At 44.4% G+C, this 17790-nt stretch overlaps 1 protein-coding gene across 1 annotated transcript in view; it reads left to right on the forward strand.

Annotated features, from left to right (window-relative positions):
- The window catches only part of KLHL6 (kelch like family member 6), a 56168-nt gene that overhangs the window by 28720 nt on the left and 9658 nt on the right, over window positions 1-17790 (forward strand). Inside the window, exon 3 of the mRNA XM_045903293.2 lies at window positions 10072-10521. Within this exon, the coding sequence (XP_045759249.1) occupies window positions 10072-10521 (450 nt within the window). The remainder of the gene's footprint in view (window positions 1-10071; window positions 10522-17790) is intronic.

Here is a 17790-nt window from a genome sequence, read left to right on the forward strand (position 1 = left end):
CACATCTTAAGTGTATAGTTTTTTATTTTTTACATGTGTTTGCAACCATGTAACCTCCACCCAGATCAAGCTCCAGAACATCCCTGGCATCCCAGAACACTCTCTTTAAAATCCGGGTTGCTTATATAATTACAAGGGGTGTTTACAGAATGCTAGGACATAGCAGAAAGAGGCATCTGGCCCAGGCTTGCCATGGTTATTTGCATCATTGGTCCATGCTGGCACCTGCTGGAACATCTGTGTTCCCATCAGTCTCTCTCTGATCATTCACACCCCCGCCATCAGCTGAAAATTCTCAGGCCCACCCGGTTCTGGCCCTCAGTCTTTGTGGGTCACTTTGCGTTCTCTTTGTCCCATTTGCCAGGCCTCCTAAGGTCTGCCAGTCCCCTCTGCAACTTCTGTGTCCCTCTCAAGGACACACAAGAAACTTCATTTGCTCTCCTGTGCCAGTCTGGAACTCTAGGGAACTTGGAGCGACTGGCATAGACCCCCTTTGTCTAGAAACAACACATTCTAGCTTCTCTTCTGTGGCCGCTCTGCTGGACTGCTGCTTTTCTGATTTATTTCGGCAGTCCAGGCACACATTCTTTTGCTCTCAGATCCACAACCTCTAAGGAGCTTTTTGCATCTCCCTTACTCTAGAGTTTGGCCTGAGTTGGGAGGCGGAACATCGTCTCAGGGACCCACACCTGCTTCTCACTCTACTACTAGACTCTTTCTCCTCTTTCTTCCTGGCCTGGGAATCATTGTTGGAAAAGCTGGCCCCCTCATTATCATCCATTCTCCTATATCTACTGCTTTGATATAAACTTTATGCCTGGACTCTTTGGTATTCTGGCTTTTCCACTTCAAAGGGCCCAGTTATTACCACTAATTGATGTTTTAAAACTATTTTCCTACTATAGTTCTGAAAGTGTATTTAGAAACTTAAAAACCAAAATTGTATTCTTCTGTCTATCCTATTACCCCTTCCCTGGATATGAAAGCCTGAAATGGCCTAGTTGCTGTCTGTAGGTTGTAGAATATAGGAAGTGAGATACGGGTTTTAGTTGTAATGAAAACCCATGTTGCTACCAGATTCTGACTTTTACTTCTACCTAATTACCACAAATTACTAACCATTTTCTATGTGCAAGGTACTTTATAAGAAACTATCACGGGGAAATAAAGATAAAAGTTATAAATGCAGATCACATTTATTTAACCATTTATCGTATTCTTTCCCCTACGTGATCCCATCTGATGTTGACAATATTTCTGTGAGTGGGCTGGCCAGGGAGTGCCTTCACAGTGAAACTGCAAGGTGGGCTTTATTATTCTCAACACTTTCCAGAAGAGGAAACTGTGGCTCACAGAGAGTGAAGCTATGATCTGGGGCCTAAACCCAGAACTTCTGACCCCCATACTGCCACCCACCACTACACCCAAAGCCTCAAAAGCAAGGATTTCCACTGAGCTTTCAAACCACAGAGCAATCCAGCCAGACCCTGGGGCAGAGTGTAGGAGTAGGAAAAAGTTCTGGGTCTGAAGGAGGTGGCATTGAACTGGACTTCACAGAATGGGTAGGATTTTAACAAATGGCAGCTGGGTTGGAGGAAACGTATTCTAGGCAGAGAGAATTTCTAAGCAGAGACTTAAGTTTCCACCTTCTCTACCTGCTACCTTGCCTATTACAGCTGTCTGCTCATGGATCTGCTTCTCAGGACTTGGCTTTGCTTAGATGCCCTACTGCTTCTGTGCCCAGCCCCCTGACCTCCCAGATAACCCATATCCTGAGCATCAAACATGTCCCAGACACAGTTATTCCATTTAGTCCCTCCCTGGCTTTCATCCTATCCCTGGGCTGAGTCACAAAGCTCCAGCTGTGGCCCTGGCCCGTTGAATCTTTGTATGGCCCATGTGGTTCCCCCGCACCCCCATTGTGTGCTGCTGGCCTGTTGGGGGCCCCACTGGCTCCTCTGCAAATTCAGGGGCTGTCTGTTGCCAGAATCTTGACCAAACTTCCCACACCCTTTCCTTTCCCTCTGATTCCACTTCTGAGGTCAGTCTACCTCTACAGTTGCATCAGTCCCCCAGCACCTACCCCACCTTAGTGAGTGGGCCTTTTTCAGGTTTTGTTCCCTTCCTGCCCACCCCACATAGCTTTCAGGGACCAGCAGACCCCTCAGCCAAGTCTAGAGCGAGGACTGAAAGTTTGGAGGGAGCAGAGGACATCCTGGAGATACGGGGCACATATTCCCATTGGTCTGAAATAGATGTATCACCTGAGAAAGAGGGAAAGGGGCAGGGTTAGAAGATTAGGAATAGTGGTAATTTACAATTTTTAAGTATGAAGACTCCTCTTTTTGGGGGTGGGGGAGCAGAGAATCTTAAGCAGGCCCCACACCCAGAGTGGAGCCTGATGCGGGGCTTGATCTCATAAGCTGAGATCATGACCTGAGCCAAAATCAAGTCAGATGCTTAACCGACTGAACCAGCCAGGTGCCCCTGAAGGCCCCTCTTTAACATCAGTACACACCCCATAGGAGAACAACTTTACTTTTTATAACTATTGTCTGAGAAGGAAAATGGTGACAAAAAATTTACTATGAATTCACAAACAGTTCACCAAAAAATCACAATTTCAAATGATTTTGACTTATTAATCTCATCAACAAATTATATACTCTTCACAAACACTGATTTGTTGGGGCTTGAAGGTAAGAATACCAGTGTCTTTACATACCCTTTGCAATAACTATAAGGTCGCTTGGGGACTCTGGTCGATGGAATTGCTGATTTGGGCCAAAACAGGACTTCAGTTTTTCTGGAGTGGATTTGAAGGCACCTCTAGGGAGATGTGGAATTACACTGGTTAAGTCTGTTAAGACCTCATATTCTGGAAAGCATGAAGGGAAGCAGAGGAGGGCCAGTGGAGATGGGGGGCAGGGGGTCCATTCTCATTGAGGCAGACACTTCTCATGGGAACTGCAGCCACGTCTCAAGTGGTTTCTTTGATTGTATTTTTAGTCTCCCTATTTGAGAGTCAGGTGCCTGACTGTAACCTTTTGCTCACATGTCCCCTCAAACAGGAAGTTGGCTGTCTGTTGCCATTATCTGTCATCTCTCAGCTTTAATAAACAAGTTCATGGGTCAATGGGACAGGCTGAGACAGAAAATTTACGCTAAAGTCCTAAGTAATCTTGAATATGAAGAAGCAAAAAGCATATATATTGTAAAGAAAACAATTTGTTTTTCCCATGACTGCCCTGCACATCAGCAGTTTCCCAGCCACTGGTTAGGATGCTGCTCTACACCCCTCACGTTCGGCAGTATTTCTTGAAGCATATTTTGGGGGAAATGTAGGCAACCTGGAGATTCTCACTACGCTTGTCCTCATAAGGCCTCTTCAGACTCTCCTGGAAGTTTGTTAATTCAACAATGCGACAGTTACAAAGGCAGTGTGATGGCCAGTGAGAAGAGTGAGCTAGCCATGACCTTGAGTGTCATCTGTACCACCTATTGGCTGTGTGACCTTAAGCAATGCACTTAACTCTTTGAATTCTCTAATTCTTCCTCTGTGCGAATGGTTTGTACTAATACCTACCTTATTACTTATTAAATAAAATATATTCGTTAAAAAAATAAAATTCGTTCATTAAATAAAAAAATGGATGAGAAAGTGTCTAGCACAGATCTTGGTACATACTAGGTATCCAAAAACTATTTTCCTTCTCTCTCTTTCCTTCCCTTCTTTTGGCAGAATTTGTGCAGGTGCTGTTGGAAATAAAAACACAAGTATGACCTAGAATCTGCCCTTGAGATGCTTGACCATAGTACAAGGGAGAAATGTAATCTGTGCTCCACGGAGGGGTAGGTGAATTGCCCAGTGGAGCACAGAGGAGGGAGGAGTTGATTCCATGTTAGGCAACTGGAGAAGCCAAGAAGGAGAAGTGGCTCTTGAGAAAGAATCTCGTGAATGGGTAGGATTTCTCCATGTCTTTTCCCTTCCCTTCTCTTTCATTCTCCTCTTTTCTTCTTAAGCAAGTACTGACCCAGAATTAAAAGTGTCCAGAGGCAAGTAAGGCTTAAAGCACAGTCTGGTTAAGACTCTCTGGTTCTGTCAGCCTGGCTCTCCCTCTTGTGTTGACTTTGTCCTCAGGTTCATGGATACTAGAGAGCAACTCAGTGTCTCCTGTAAACTCAATTTCCAGAAAACTGCCCCATGTGCAAACAGATGTTTGCACACCATTGTAGGAGTTCACAGACTCGGAACCCATCCATCAGTCCCAGATTTAACACTCTGAATGAAGAAAACAGCCTTGTGTAGATAAGGTGATGGTCATGGTACTCTTTCCCTTTTTTTTTTTTTTTTTTGAGGTTAACTTGAAAGAGGCCTTTTCAGTTGAAATTGGGGCAAACTGTCCTGAGTCTTTTCTTAAAAAGTGGAGCTCTGGAGTCAAGCTGTCCTGGACAAGGAGAGCAGGATTTTAACAGATAGTGATGAGGAAGAAAGCTGGTCCAGGCTAATGAAACAGCATGAGCACAAAAAAGCACTGTGACAGGCGAGCTTAGGAATATTTGGGGAAGGTGAGCAGACAGGTCTGACTGTGGAAGGGTTCCATCAGGGAGAGTCCTGGTGACAGTGCACAGCTTGAGGGGTAAGAATAAGGCTATGTCTTCACTTTCAGGCAGTGGAATCACTGAACTTTGTTACATAGCATTTATCACAGTTATAATTTGACACTTGTGTGATTATTTGATTAATGTCTGCCTTCCCCACTGGTCTGTCAGGTCCAGTGAGCACAGGCACTGTGTCTCTTTCTGCTCAGCTCTGTACCCCCAACACTGGTTGATGGCCTCCTACATAACAGATGTTCAGTACACATTCTGGAAATTAACAGGTGGATGAATGAAGGAATGAATGATTTCTGGGTGGGGAGGGATACTTTGGATTAATGTTTCTAACAAATCTGAGCTCCAGTATTTGATGTGATTCTCTTTTACGGTTTCCTTCTTTGCTCATCAGCAGTCATCAAGCAGGGGTAGGAATTAGCATCTTGTCGGCCAAGCCTTCCTTTGGGCAAATCAGATTATTGAAGCTCTTCTTGGTGAAGTGTGCAAATCATGGTTGACATCTGCCAAGCCCTTGTTCTGTGCACACACTGTTTGACCTGAGGTAGCTTGAAATGGTCTAAAAACATGTGTTTTTGGAATCAGATAAGACTGGTTCAAATTTTAGCTCTACCTCTTATTAGCTTTAAGTTTCTGAGGAAATTACCTCACTTCTTTGGATCTCCTTTCCTCATCTATAAAACAGGAATAACAATAAAAATCTATATAGTGTTGTGAGGATTAAATTATCTGGGTAATATAAAGGGATTGGCATATAGGAGTTGGTGTTTTATTCTTTACATTTTATTTTATTTTCTCATTGTGTACTTGAAAATCGCAAGGAAGTATTTATTTTATTTTTCCTGATTTTATTTATTTATTTTTTTTTAAAGATTTTATTTATTTATTTGACAGAGAGAGACACAGCAAGAGAGGGAATACAAGCAGTGGGAGTGGGAGAGGGAGAAGCAGGCTTCCTGCCGAGCAGGGAGCCCGATGCGGGGCTCGATCCCAGGACCTGGAATCATGACCTGAGCCGAAGGCAGACGCTTAACGACTGAGCCACCCAGGCGCCCCTTATTTTTCCTGATTTTAAAAGCAACCTCATTGGGGTGCCCGGGTAGCTCAGTTGTTAAAGTGTCTGCTTTTGGCTTGGGTCGTGGTCCCTGGGTCCTGGGATTGAGCCCTGCGTCTGTCTGGCTCTCTGCTCATCAGGGAGCCTGCTTCTCCCTCTGCCTGCCCCTCCCCCTGCTGGTGCTCTCTCTCTCTCTCTCTCTCTCTCTCACTCTCTGATAAATAAATGAAATCTTAAAAAAAAAAAAAAGCAACCTTATATGGGGGCGCCTGGGTGGCTCAGTTGGTTGGACGTCTGACTCTTGATTTCGGCTCAGTTCATGATCTTAGGGTCATGGGATCATGCCCCACTTTGGGCTCTGCACTGGATGTGGAGCCTGCTTGGGATTCTCTCTCTCTCCCTCTCCCTTTGCCCCTGCACCCTCCCCCTGCTCCTGTGTTCTCTGTCTCTCTCTTGCAAAAACATAATAATAAATAAAATAAAATAAAAACAACTTCATGCTCAGTGTAGAACATTTGTTCTAAACAGCAAAGTCTAAAAGACAAATTAATAACTTTATAAAACTGCATTTGAGATAAATGTGGATAGCATTTTGACATGTTACCTTCTAGTGTTTTCTCCATTCATGAGAAACTTTATTTTATTTATTTATTTCTATAAGAAACTTTATTTTAAATAGAGAATTCTGTCACATGGCACACAAAGCAAGGGAGTACAAATAGATGAACAGTGAAAAGTAAGTCTTGCTGGGGCGCCTGGGTGGCTCAGTTGGGCATCTGCCTTCGGCTCAGGTCATGATCCCAGCATCCTGGTATCAAGCCCCGCATCGGGCTTCCTGCTCAGTGGGGTGTCTGCTTCTCCCTCTGCCCGTGGCTCCCCCTGCTTGTTCTCTCTCTCTCTCTGTCAGAAAAATAAATAAAATCTTTTAAAAATAAGAAAATAAATAAATAAATAAAAGTAAGTCCTCCTTTCTACCCCGACCCCAGCTACCAGTTCCCCTCCTCAGAGACAACCACTGTTACCAGGTTCTTAGGTGGCCTCCCAGTGACAGTTTACATATTTAGAAAATTTATTAATTTTCATATCATCTTCTTCTCATGCAAACACTGGCATAGTGTACCTACTGTTTGCACTGGAGGCTGCCACAAAAGTGAGTTCCCTTTCAGTGCTCATAGACACCGGTGGGCAGAGCCACAGAGGGCTCTGGTGACAGGTTCTGAGGGCTCAGCAAGTCTTGGTCTCGGTTGTATATTTTTACTCTTTGAACTGAAAATCTGCAAACAACTGAACAGGTGTTAGAATTCTCAGTCTCAACCGTTTCTACTGTTGCTCATGCGAGGAGTAGATCTGCAGGCGATGGCTGGGGCCAGCAAACAGGGTGGTCTGAGGCCAAATTCAAGCTTCTCCAGCATTTCATTGACCCTCAGTCAATGTTTTCTAAACCTACAACTGGAATGAGTGTTCTGACATGGAAAGATAATATGTTGCAATTGGCATTGACTCAAAAATCCTAGAATGCTTTGGAGTGAAGGCTGGAGCCTAAATCAATATGGTTCACTCTAAGACCAGTCCTACCCCACCCCCACCCTTCAGGCCTCACAACCCTGCTACCTTCAGCTCGTCACTGGAGTGTCTCCTCTGCAGGTTACACCCCATTGGATGCAGGTCTGTCCCATCCAAACTCTCACTGGGCTATCTGACTGCCTTCAGACTGGCCCTACCCACCAGGTCCTCTCCACTCAGCCTTCCTTTTTCCCTCCTGTTAATTAATTCATCAACCCAAGAACACTGAGAACTTGACCCGTTACTGGCCCGTGGACAAGGAAGGGGAGATAGGAAGTTAGACTTGTTCAAAGCTAAGCTCCAGAGAGCAGTGAATAAGAATGAACTGATGCATTTGAATATTGTACACCTTAAACTAATATAACACTGCATGTGTTACGTTAAAATAAAAAAAAAAAAGAATGAACTGATGCATTTGAGACACCTCATCTGTAAAATGAATATTAAATAATATAATGGATATGACAGTGCTTTGTAAATGGTTAAATGCTATATAAGCATAAGGGACTCATATTTTTATAAGAATGATGATTTAGGGGCGCCTGGGTGGCTCAGTCGTTAAGCGTCTGCCTTCGGCTCAGGTCATGATCCCAGGGTCCTGGGATCGAGCCCCGCATCGGGTTCCCTGCTCCGCGGGAAGCCTGCTTCTCCCTCTCCCACTCCCCCTGCTTATGTTCCCTCTCTGGCTGTGTCTCTCTCTGTCAAATAAATAAGTAAAATCTTAAAAAAAAAAAAAAAGAATGATGATAATTTAAAACTAAGATATGGAAACCAACAATTTTACAAATGAATTTTTAACTTACAAAAGTGCTATTTATTCATTTTAGAGGATTTTAAAAGTATGTTTAAAAAGTAAGGGAGGGGCGCCTGGGTGGCTCAGTTGGTTAAGCGACTGCCTTCGGCTCAGGTCATGATCCTGGAGTCCCTGGATCGAGTCCCGCATCGGGCTCCCTGCTCGGCAGGGAGTCTGCTTCTCCCTCTGACCCTCCCCCCTCTCATGTGCTCTCTCTCATTCTCTCTCTCTCAAATAAATAAATAAAATCTTTAAAAAAAAAAAAAAGTAAGGGAAATTCTCAGAGTCTTATTAGAAAGTGTGGTACCTTACATTATTTATACACTATCTTCCCTTTCTATCCCTATGGGACTGTGTCTATGGGAGGATTATTTTTCCCTTGGCAACAAATTTTGCCACATGATACTCTGGCCAATTGAGTGTGAGTGGAAATGGTACATGCAACTTCCGAGCTGAAGTTTTAAGAGCCTTGGTGAGGCTCTGCCATCTTTTTTCTCCCTGTCACATCTCAGCTCAGGGCTTTTCTGTCATCCTGGGTCTTGGAATGAAGACCCCTGTAGGACATGTAATGCGAGTGAGAAATAATTATTTATTCTTGTCAGCACCTGAGATTTGGGGGTTATTTGTTACTGCAGCATAAATTGTCCTAAGATACCGATATACCGAGATCTAATAACTGTTAATATTTTGATGTATACCCTTCAGTCTTTTTTCTATGCTAATATTCTATATATCTTTTTTTAAGATTTTATTTATTTATTTGACAGAAAGAGAAAGAGAACACAAGCAAGGGGAGTGGGAGAGGGAGAAGCAGGCTTCCCATGGAGCAGGGAGCCCGATGTGGGGCTCGATCCCAGGACCCTGGGATCATGACCTGAGCCGAAGGCAGACGCTTAACGATTGAGCCACCCAGGCACCCCAATATTCTATATTTTTTATAAAAATAGGATCATAATGTACCTATGATTTTGTGAAGTGCTCTTCTCATTTCATCTGCAAATATTTTAGTATATATCTCTAAAACACAAGGATTCTTCTTTAAAAAAAATTTATTTATTTGACAGAGAGAGACACAGCGAGACAGGGAACACAAGCAGGGGGAGTGGGAGAGGGAGAAGCAGGCTTCCCGCTGAGCAAGAAGCCCGATGCAGGACTTGATCCCGGGACCCTGGGATCATGACCTGAGCCAAAGGCAGACGCTTAACGACTGAGCCACCCAGGCACCCCAACACAAGGATTCTTCTCGAAACATAATCATAATACCATTATCACACTTAAAATGAACACTAATCCAAATAAGGTCCAGACTTTGCACGAGGTTGATGTGTCTCTTACATCTCTCTTCATTTCTAGGTTCCTCCTCCCCGTCTTTCTCTCTCTCCTTTACCCCCTTGTGATGTATTTGTTGAAGAAACTGAACTGGTTTTTCTGTAAAGTTTCTCACAGTCCAGATTTTGCTGATTGTATATTCCCATGGTGCCATTTAACGTGTTCCTCTTTCTGCTATATAAGCATAAGGGACTCATATTTTTATAAGAATGATGATTTCTTGTAAATTGCTGATTAAATCGAGAGGCTTGATCAGATTCAGTGAACAGATATTTAAACTCAATACATTATGAGCATTTTCTATATCATTTAATATTCTTTTACATGTCATATTAATGACTACAGAGTTGCCAAAAATAAGAATGTACATCATTTCTTTAGCTGGTCCCCTACTGTCAGTCATTTGGATTGTTCTAATTTTTTTTTTTAAAGATTTTTTTATTTATTTGACAGAGAGAGACACAGCGAGAGAGGGAACACAAGCAGGGGGGAGTGGGAGAGGGAGAAGCAGGCTCCCCGCAGAGCAGGGAGCCTGATGCGGGACTTGATCCCAGGACCCCGGGATCATGACCTGAGCTGAAGGCAGTCGCTTAACCAACTGAGCCACCCAGGTGCCCTGGATTGTTCTAATTTTTTGCCACCACACACGACTTGCTGATAAGGCTCCCTATGGACTAATGGTTTTCTGGCCTGATTTGCCTCCCTTCTGTTCTCTTAGTTCCTGCGGATGGTGGATGCCTGTGCCAGCTTCCTAACAGAAGCCTTGAACCCCGAAAACTGTGTTGGAATACTGAGGCTGGCGGACACACACTCCTTGGACAGTCTGAAGAAGCAGGTTCAAAACTACATCATTCAAAACTTTGTGCAGATTCTGAACTCTGAGGAGTTCCTCGAACTTCCTGTGGATACTCTGTACCACATCTTGAAGAGTGATGACCTCTATGTAACTGAGGAGGCTCAGGTGTTTGAGACTGTGATGAGCTGGGTCCGGCACAAACAGTCAGAACGACTCTGCTTGCTTCCCTATGTCCTTGAGAATGTGCGCTTGCCACTTCTGGACCCGTGGTACTTTGTGGAGACGGTGGAGGCAGATCCTCTTATCAGACAGTGCCCAGAGGTCTTCCCACTGCTTCAGGAAGCCAGGATGTACCACCTTTCAGGCAATGAGGTGAGTTGATGAGCGACCCTGTAGTTAAGCGGCAAAGTAGAGGAGTCAGCGGCCTCACAGAAATATAGGTGAGGCTGGCTTACCAATCCTTAGGAATGGCATGGAGAAGAAGACGCTGCACTGTTCATGGTTTGAGTCAGGCAGTTCCAGAAGCGCTGGATTTCTGATCTGTAAAATGGGGCTGATACCACATTATAAACAGCTACTGAGTGGACTGAGTGAGATAGGAAACCACTCAGCACATCCTTCCTCTTCCCAGTGCGTAGGGTGGAGGTTGATGGGGGTGACACACACAGGACAGGATGTGCCCTGTCCGGTCGCCATCCCATAGGAGTACCGCTTTCCTCGTTTGCCCTCTCTGGAGAACCACGAGTCTCTTGGATATCCTGTGATGTTACCTTGGTTCCGATTGTCATTGTTTCCCTCCTGAATTTCTGAAAATTCCTCAAAACTCATTGTCCTGCCCTCAGTCTGGCCTCCCTCCAGTTCATTCACCAGCTGGATGATCTAAAACTCAAGCCTAATTATTGTGTTCTTGGGCTTACCCTCTTCACGGCTCCCCATGACTCTCAGGGTAAAGCCCACACACTTCCTGCCTCCGCTCCCAGAGCCAAGCCTTGCCTACTTCACCTCCCACCCACTTCTCTAATGCCATCTCCAGCCTCTCCCTCCTGCTAGGCTCCTAATGCACTGCTTGCAATTCCTCAAAGTGGATGTGCTTTTTTCATCCACTAAAGCAGACTAATGTTCAAGTGCCTTTTTCCTCTCTCCATCTAGTTGACTTCTACTCCAGCTGCAAAAAGTTAAAGCATCACCTTCTTCAGAGACCTCTCTCATTCTCATAGCACCTGGTGCATTGCTCTGTCGTAACACCAGCCACCACATGGTAACCATTGACTTCCTCATCTGTAAATGTCTCTATACTGGCAGCTTGTTATGGTCAGAAAAATGTATTATTGGACTTTTCATCTCTAGACCTTACGAGAATCCTTGGTATAGAGTAAGCGATTGGTAAATGTTGAATAAATAAATGGGTACCAAGATGATGAATATACATATCATTTGGATGTATCTGGTTCTCCTTAACAACTTCTGAAGAAATGTTTTATTCAAAACTTCATAAATACAAAAATAGGCTTAGTGGAGAGGAACAAAACCCTCAGGAAATAATAATATAGGGACAGTGTGTTAAGTTTATACACATGGACACACACACTTATATACCACTGTACAATAGTTCTAGGATAGGCTTCCAAACCTTCATTAGGCCATTGGTAGATCCTAGCCACAGGTGGTTTAGAAATTGTCTGTATGAGGCCCCTGGAGCCTCCTTCTTTTCTTGTGTGTCCTTTTCTAGTTCTGTGTTGTCCTCAGATCTACTGTCATTGATTCACTCTGTAAATATATCCTTAAATGTTTGGTAGAATTTACTAGTGATACTATCAGAATCAGCGAGTTTTTGTGTTTTTTTTTAAGATTTTATTTATTTACTTTAGAGAGAGTGAGAACGCAAGTCAGGGAGGGAGAGGGACAAGCAGATTCCGCACTGAGCGCGGAGCCCGATGTCAATCTCACAGCCTTGAGATCATGACCCCAACTGAAATCAAGTCTGATGCTCAACCAGCTGAACCACCCAGGTGCCCCAGGAATTTTCTTTGTGAGGTTTTTAACTACAAATTGTATTTCTTTAATAGATATAGGGCTATCTATTTCTTCTAGAATACACTTTGGTAGTTGTGTCTTTCAAAGAATTTCCCATTTCATAGAAGTTGTGGAATTTATTAGCATAAAGTTGCTCACAGCATTCCTTTATTATCCTTTTAATATCCGTAGAATCTATAGTGATGTCACATCTCTCATCCAGATATTGGTGGTTTATGTCTCCTCTCTTTTTTTCCTGATCAGTCTGGTTAGAGGGTTATCAATTTTATCAATTTTCTCAAAGAAACAGCTTCTGGTTTCACTTGTTTTTATGATTTATTTCATTTACTTGTGTTCTGGTCTTGATTATTTTCTTTCTTCTGCTTACTTTGGATTTAATTTTCTCTTATTTTTTTAAAGTGGACGTTGATGGGGCACCTGGGTGGCTCAGTCGGTTAAGAGTCTGCTTTCGCGGGGAGTCTGCTTCTCCCTCTGACCCTCCTCCCTCTCATGCTCTCTGTCTCTCATTCTCTCTGTCTCAAATAAATAAATAAAATCTTTAAAAAAAACAAAACAAAACAAAAACAAAAACAAAAAAAAGAAGGGCGCCTGGGTGGCTCAGTTGGTTGAGCGACTGCCTTCGGCTCAGGTCATGATCCTGGAGTCCCGGGATCGAGTCCCGCATCGGGCTCCCTGCTCGGCGGGGAGTCTGCTTCTCCCTCTGACCCTCCTCCCTCTCATGCTCTCTGTCTCTCATTCTCTCTGTCTCAAATAAATAAATAAAATCTTAAAAAAAAAAAAAAAGTCTGCTTTCGGCTCAGGTCATGGTCCCAGGGTCCTGGGATTGAGTCTCACAGCAGGCTCCCTGCTCAGTGGGGAGTCTGCTTCTCCCTCTCCCTCTGCCCCTCCCCACTGTTCATGCTCTCTCAAATAAATAAATAAAATCTTAAAAAAAAGAAAATAAAGTGGAAGCTGAAGTCATTGATTTGAGAACTTTTCTTTTTTTTCTAGTATTGTCAGTAGTGCTATAAATTTCCCCCTAAGTACTACTTTAACAGCATCCCATATATTTTAATAAGCTATACTTTTATGTCTGTCTGTATGTATGTAGTTTTTGCAAATAAATTCTGAACACCAGCTATAGGCCAGATATGGCACCAGGCACTACAGAAAGAGTCTCTGCCTTATGAAATTTATGGTCTGTCAGAGAAGCCAAGACAGTAAGCAAATGAACGGTGATGAGTAGACTGATGGAGGGAGTTCAGGCAACCATATGGGTCCTACCCTATGCTGGGTATGTGGGTCACTGGCAGATGGCTCAGCATTGGGTATCAAAGCCCTCATAAAACTGCAGACAGTGTCTGTCTCTGCAACTGCTCTCAGTTTAGCATTCAAAGTACAGAGTCTTGATCAACTACACTTCCAGTATTCTAGCTACTTTTATTTCTGCTTCCTGTTTCCTAAGTCCCTGAAATGCAGGTGATAAAGGTTTTCTGCTGATATAAAATATCTCTGCTCTCCCTTCTGCAAAATTGCTGCTATGAAGTATGTGTTCTGACTTCGGTATTTGCAGTGTGGGGGAAAGTGGCATTATGAATTTTGGATTTAGGAAAAGAGAGAATTCTGGTATCTGGAAGAGTTTCCAGTGGCAGGACATGGGCTTTGCATTTAGGCAGATCTGAGCTTTAATCTTGACTGCACAATTTACTGACTGTGTGACCTTGGGTAAGCTACTTAACTGCTTGAAAGCTCTGTCCTGACCTGTAACATGGAGATAATAATGCCTACCAACTGTTACAATTGTTTTGAGAGTTAAATAGGATAATAAATGAGATGTGGTTAGCACAGTGTCTGGTGCATGGTAAGGCCCCACAAATGAACACTGTTCTCATTCTTTCTCAATTCCTTTATGGTGCACTATTTCTCACAACCAAGCATTTTCTTTCTCTGAAGCTAAGATTTCTCTTTTCTTTTTTTTTTAAAAGATTTTATTTATTTGTCAGAAAGAGAGTGAGCATAAGCAGGGGGAGCAGAGGCAGAGGGAGAAGCAGGCTCCCCGCTGAGCAATGAGCCTGATGAGGGACTCGATCCCAGGACCCTGGGATCACGACCTGAGCCGAAGGCAGACGCTTAACCGAGTGCACCACCCAGGCATCCCAGATTTCTCTTTTCATTGTGTCTAAGGGTTGCTGCATAATTGTCCCAAATCCTCAGGGCACTTTCTCATTCCCATTTTACAGTCTGGGTAACTGAACCAAACAACCACTGTGATCTTCGAATCGAGGTCTCACTGCCAGTTCATTCCCTGAAACTCCCTGTCTGCTCACTGCTTGAATGATCTTGGGTTTCCTCCTGGTAATAGTGGTGTAAGTCTGGAGGCTACTCTCTGAACACACTTCTCCCCTTAACCTTCCTTTTTCAAACTTAAAACCTTCTTGTCCTATCATCATCTCCCCCTTTTAACCGTATTCCTCCTCTAAGCTCGTGGAGGCGGCAACAGTGGGAGATTTTAGAACCCTAAAAGCAGACGTCAATCTATATTTGATTTAGAAGTGGTAGTTAGTACCTTCATTGAGAGAAATCTTTGGGGGCAGAGATAGTTTCCCCTCTGTTTCATTGCCTCCTAAGTTTCCAGTGACCACCTTGATGTATACCAAAGGCTGCTCTGACATGTATGGTGTTGCTCACTCCTGAGTGAGGCAGAGGCTCACCCCTGAGGACAGCTTTGTTGAAGCAACACGGTCACTTCTGTTGGTCCCCTAGTATAGGCCCTGTTAATGAATAGGCAGCAAGGTGCAATTGTCTGTTCTATTTTTAACAATCTGAAAAGACACTGGTTAGGGCTGATTGTTGCATGTGATTCACTGGAAACCCTCCTGTGTGTCTGCAACAAACTTGCACATCTCTGACTTCAAGACTGGCCCTTGCCATGCCTTTGGGGTTAATATTTTGTCAAATTGTAGTTGAAATTACATTTGGTAATAGTGCCACCACTTGGGAGTTCTGTGGTGCCAAGTGATAAGGCAGGTCTTAATACCCAGCAATTCCATCAACTAGAGTGTTGTATTAGTTATCTATTGCTGTATAATAAATTGTCCCCAAACTTTATAGTTTACATTTATTATTTCACAGCTCACAGGAATCTAGGCCTGGTTTAGTTGGAGTCTCTCATGAAGCTGTAGTCAAGCTGTTGGCAGGGGCTACAGTCATCTCAAAGCTCAAACAGTGTTGGAGGATCAACTTCCAAGCTCACTCACAGGATTGTTGACAGGTGTCAGTTCCTTGCTGGCTGTTGGCTGGAAGCCTCAGTTTCTTGCCGTGTGGGCCTCTCCATAGTAGCTGGTTTTTCCAGAGCAAAGGCCCCAGAAAGACTGAGAGAGCCATCAAGATGAAAGCTGTAGTGCTTTTTATAACTTAGTTTCAGCAGTGGTAAACCATCGCCTCTGCTGTATTTTGCTGGCATAGAGGCCTCCCCGGAACAATATTGGGGGGACAACATAAGATGTAAATACCCTGAGGTGGGGATTGCTGGGTGCCGCTGTGGAAGCTGGTTACAACCGTGATCTAGACTGGGAAAAAGTCTGTATCAGGTCCTGGGTTACCTAGTTCTCCTATTCATTCATTCATTCATTCATCCATTCATTCACTCATTCAACAAATGTTTATAGAAACCCACAATCTCCAAGACTATTCTTGGTGCTAAGGATCCATTGGAGAGTAAGGGCTGTTTCTGTCATCAGGGAAGTAAATTACAAGGAAGTAGGAAAAGTGCTGTGATGGGGAAATTCAGGACTGTGGGAACATGTATAGAAAGTCAAGAATGGCTTCTTAGAGGAAAGGACAAAGGGACGTTACAAATAATGCCAATGACTTAAAGGGTAAGTGGATGGGGAGGTGGTGTGGGAAATCAAGGACAGATATTATGGGGGGGTCCAGATAGCAGGTAGGAGTGCAGGGGTTTCTTTTTTTTTTTTTTAAGATTTTTTTATTTATTCATTCGAGACACAGAGATACAGAGAGAGAGAGCACGAGCAGGGGGAGAGGCAGAGGGAGAAGCAAGCTCCCCGCTGAGCCAGGAGCCAGACATGGGGCTCGATCCCAGGACCCTGTGATCATGACCTGAGCCGAAGGCAGATGCTTAACCATCTGAGCCACCCAGGCGCCCCATGGAATGCAGGGGTTTCAATGGGAGCAGAGTCGTCCACAGCCCAGGACTCAGGAATGGGGTGCCAGGCTGGGAATCAGGAGTAAGATCACAGCTAGTCCAGTCCCCCTACTGGCCAGCAGGCTATTGAGGACAGCCACTGTGAAGAAGATGGGGGACTTCAGAAGAAGGCTGAGGCCTGGCTTTCAGAGCTGGAATAAAGGTCACACAGGGACCAATTCTGGGAGGCTAGTGCTGTCCTCTAAGTGTTGCTCCACAATCCCTAATCCTTTTGAAAGGACCAGATTGGTCCTGGAGGTTGCATCTGAACTGTGGGGAGGGGAGATTTAGGGGCATGAAGCAGGGCAGATAATGGGAAAGAAAATCACAGAGTGGCAAAATTTGCGTTTGGTGCCAACTCATTGCTCAGATCCTGTCCTGCCAGCTTGGTATCCTCACAGTGACTCCAAGTTCCCAGGACCACCCCTCCCACCCTTACCCCAGCTGTCTTCTCCACTGTCAGTGCCCTCAGATTCTGCCCATTGCCCCACATACATCCCCCACTTCTTTCTGCCGACCTCCGAAGGAGAGCCCTTTGACACACTTTATGGCCATTGAGGATGCAAAATTTACTGTATCTGACTCTTTGATACAGAAACCAAAGTCTCTTACGGGAAGTAGAGGTTGGGTGTTGGCTGGTCGGCTTACTTGTGACCATTGATTGGATTCACCACTTGAGGGGGCAGTTTTTGCTACTATAACTTTTTGGTTACATCTGTGGTCAAGATTGAAATTTCAAATCCTGTGTGAGGTCAGCCTGACCTTGCAGGCTGCTTTGGTCATTGGGAAATGGGTACTGTCTCCCATCAGCCCACCTGTAGAACCTTCCCCACTGAGCCCAGGGGATGGATGGAACCAGGAGAAGGGCAGCTCTCCCTTTTCCCTAATAATGCCAATATGCCATCTCTAGCTTCTCCTACTGCCATGACTATCTGTTAAGGGCTGTGCCTATGCTAGGTGCTCTGCTCATCCCTCATGCCTCTGCATCACAACCGCATGAATGCTCACAATGACTTGATGACACAGAAGTGATCTCAGGCATTTATGGAGATTGTGTTGCTTCTCCAAGGTCACATAGCCACAGGTGGTGAAACCAGGACCAAACTCTGGTGTACTTGACTTTCTGTTCTTTCAGCTGGTTTCAAATATCTGTGATGTGGATTTCTTTGCTTGTTCAAGGCTCTGAAGGGTCATATCTTTGATGTTGGGACCCAGTCCTCCAACGTCCCTTGCCACACCATGCTCCCGTTTGGTTCTTTTTCCCTAAGTCTCCAAGTGCTCTGTGTGCCTACCATCAGGACTTCTCTTTCAGAAGAGATCTAGTGGTGAGCAAAGTCTGGGATATCATTAAGAAATTGAAACCAGAGGGCGCCTGGGTGGCTCAGTTGGTTAAGCAACTGCCTTCGGCTCAGGTCATGATCCTG

Source organism: Mirounga angustirostris, unplaced genomic scaffold (assembly GCF_029215605.1).
Source record: "Mirounga angustirostris isolate CCGP_5_RB_7025 unplaced genomic scaffold, mMirAng1.0.hap1 SCAF_1, whole genome shotgun sequence".
NCBI classification, from domain to species: domain Eukaryota; kingdom Metazoa; phylum Chordata; class Mammalia; order Carnivora; family Phocidae; genus Mirounga; species Mirounga angustirostris.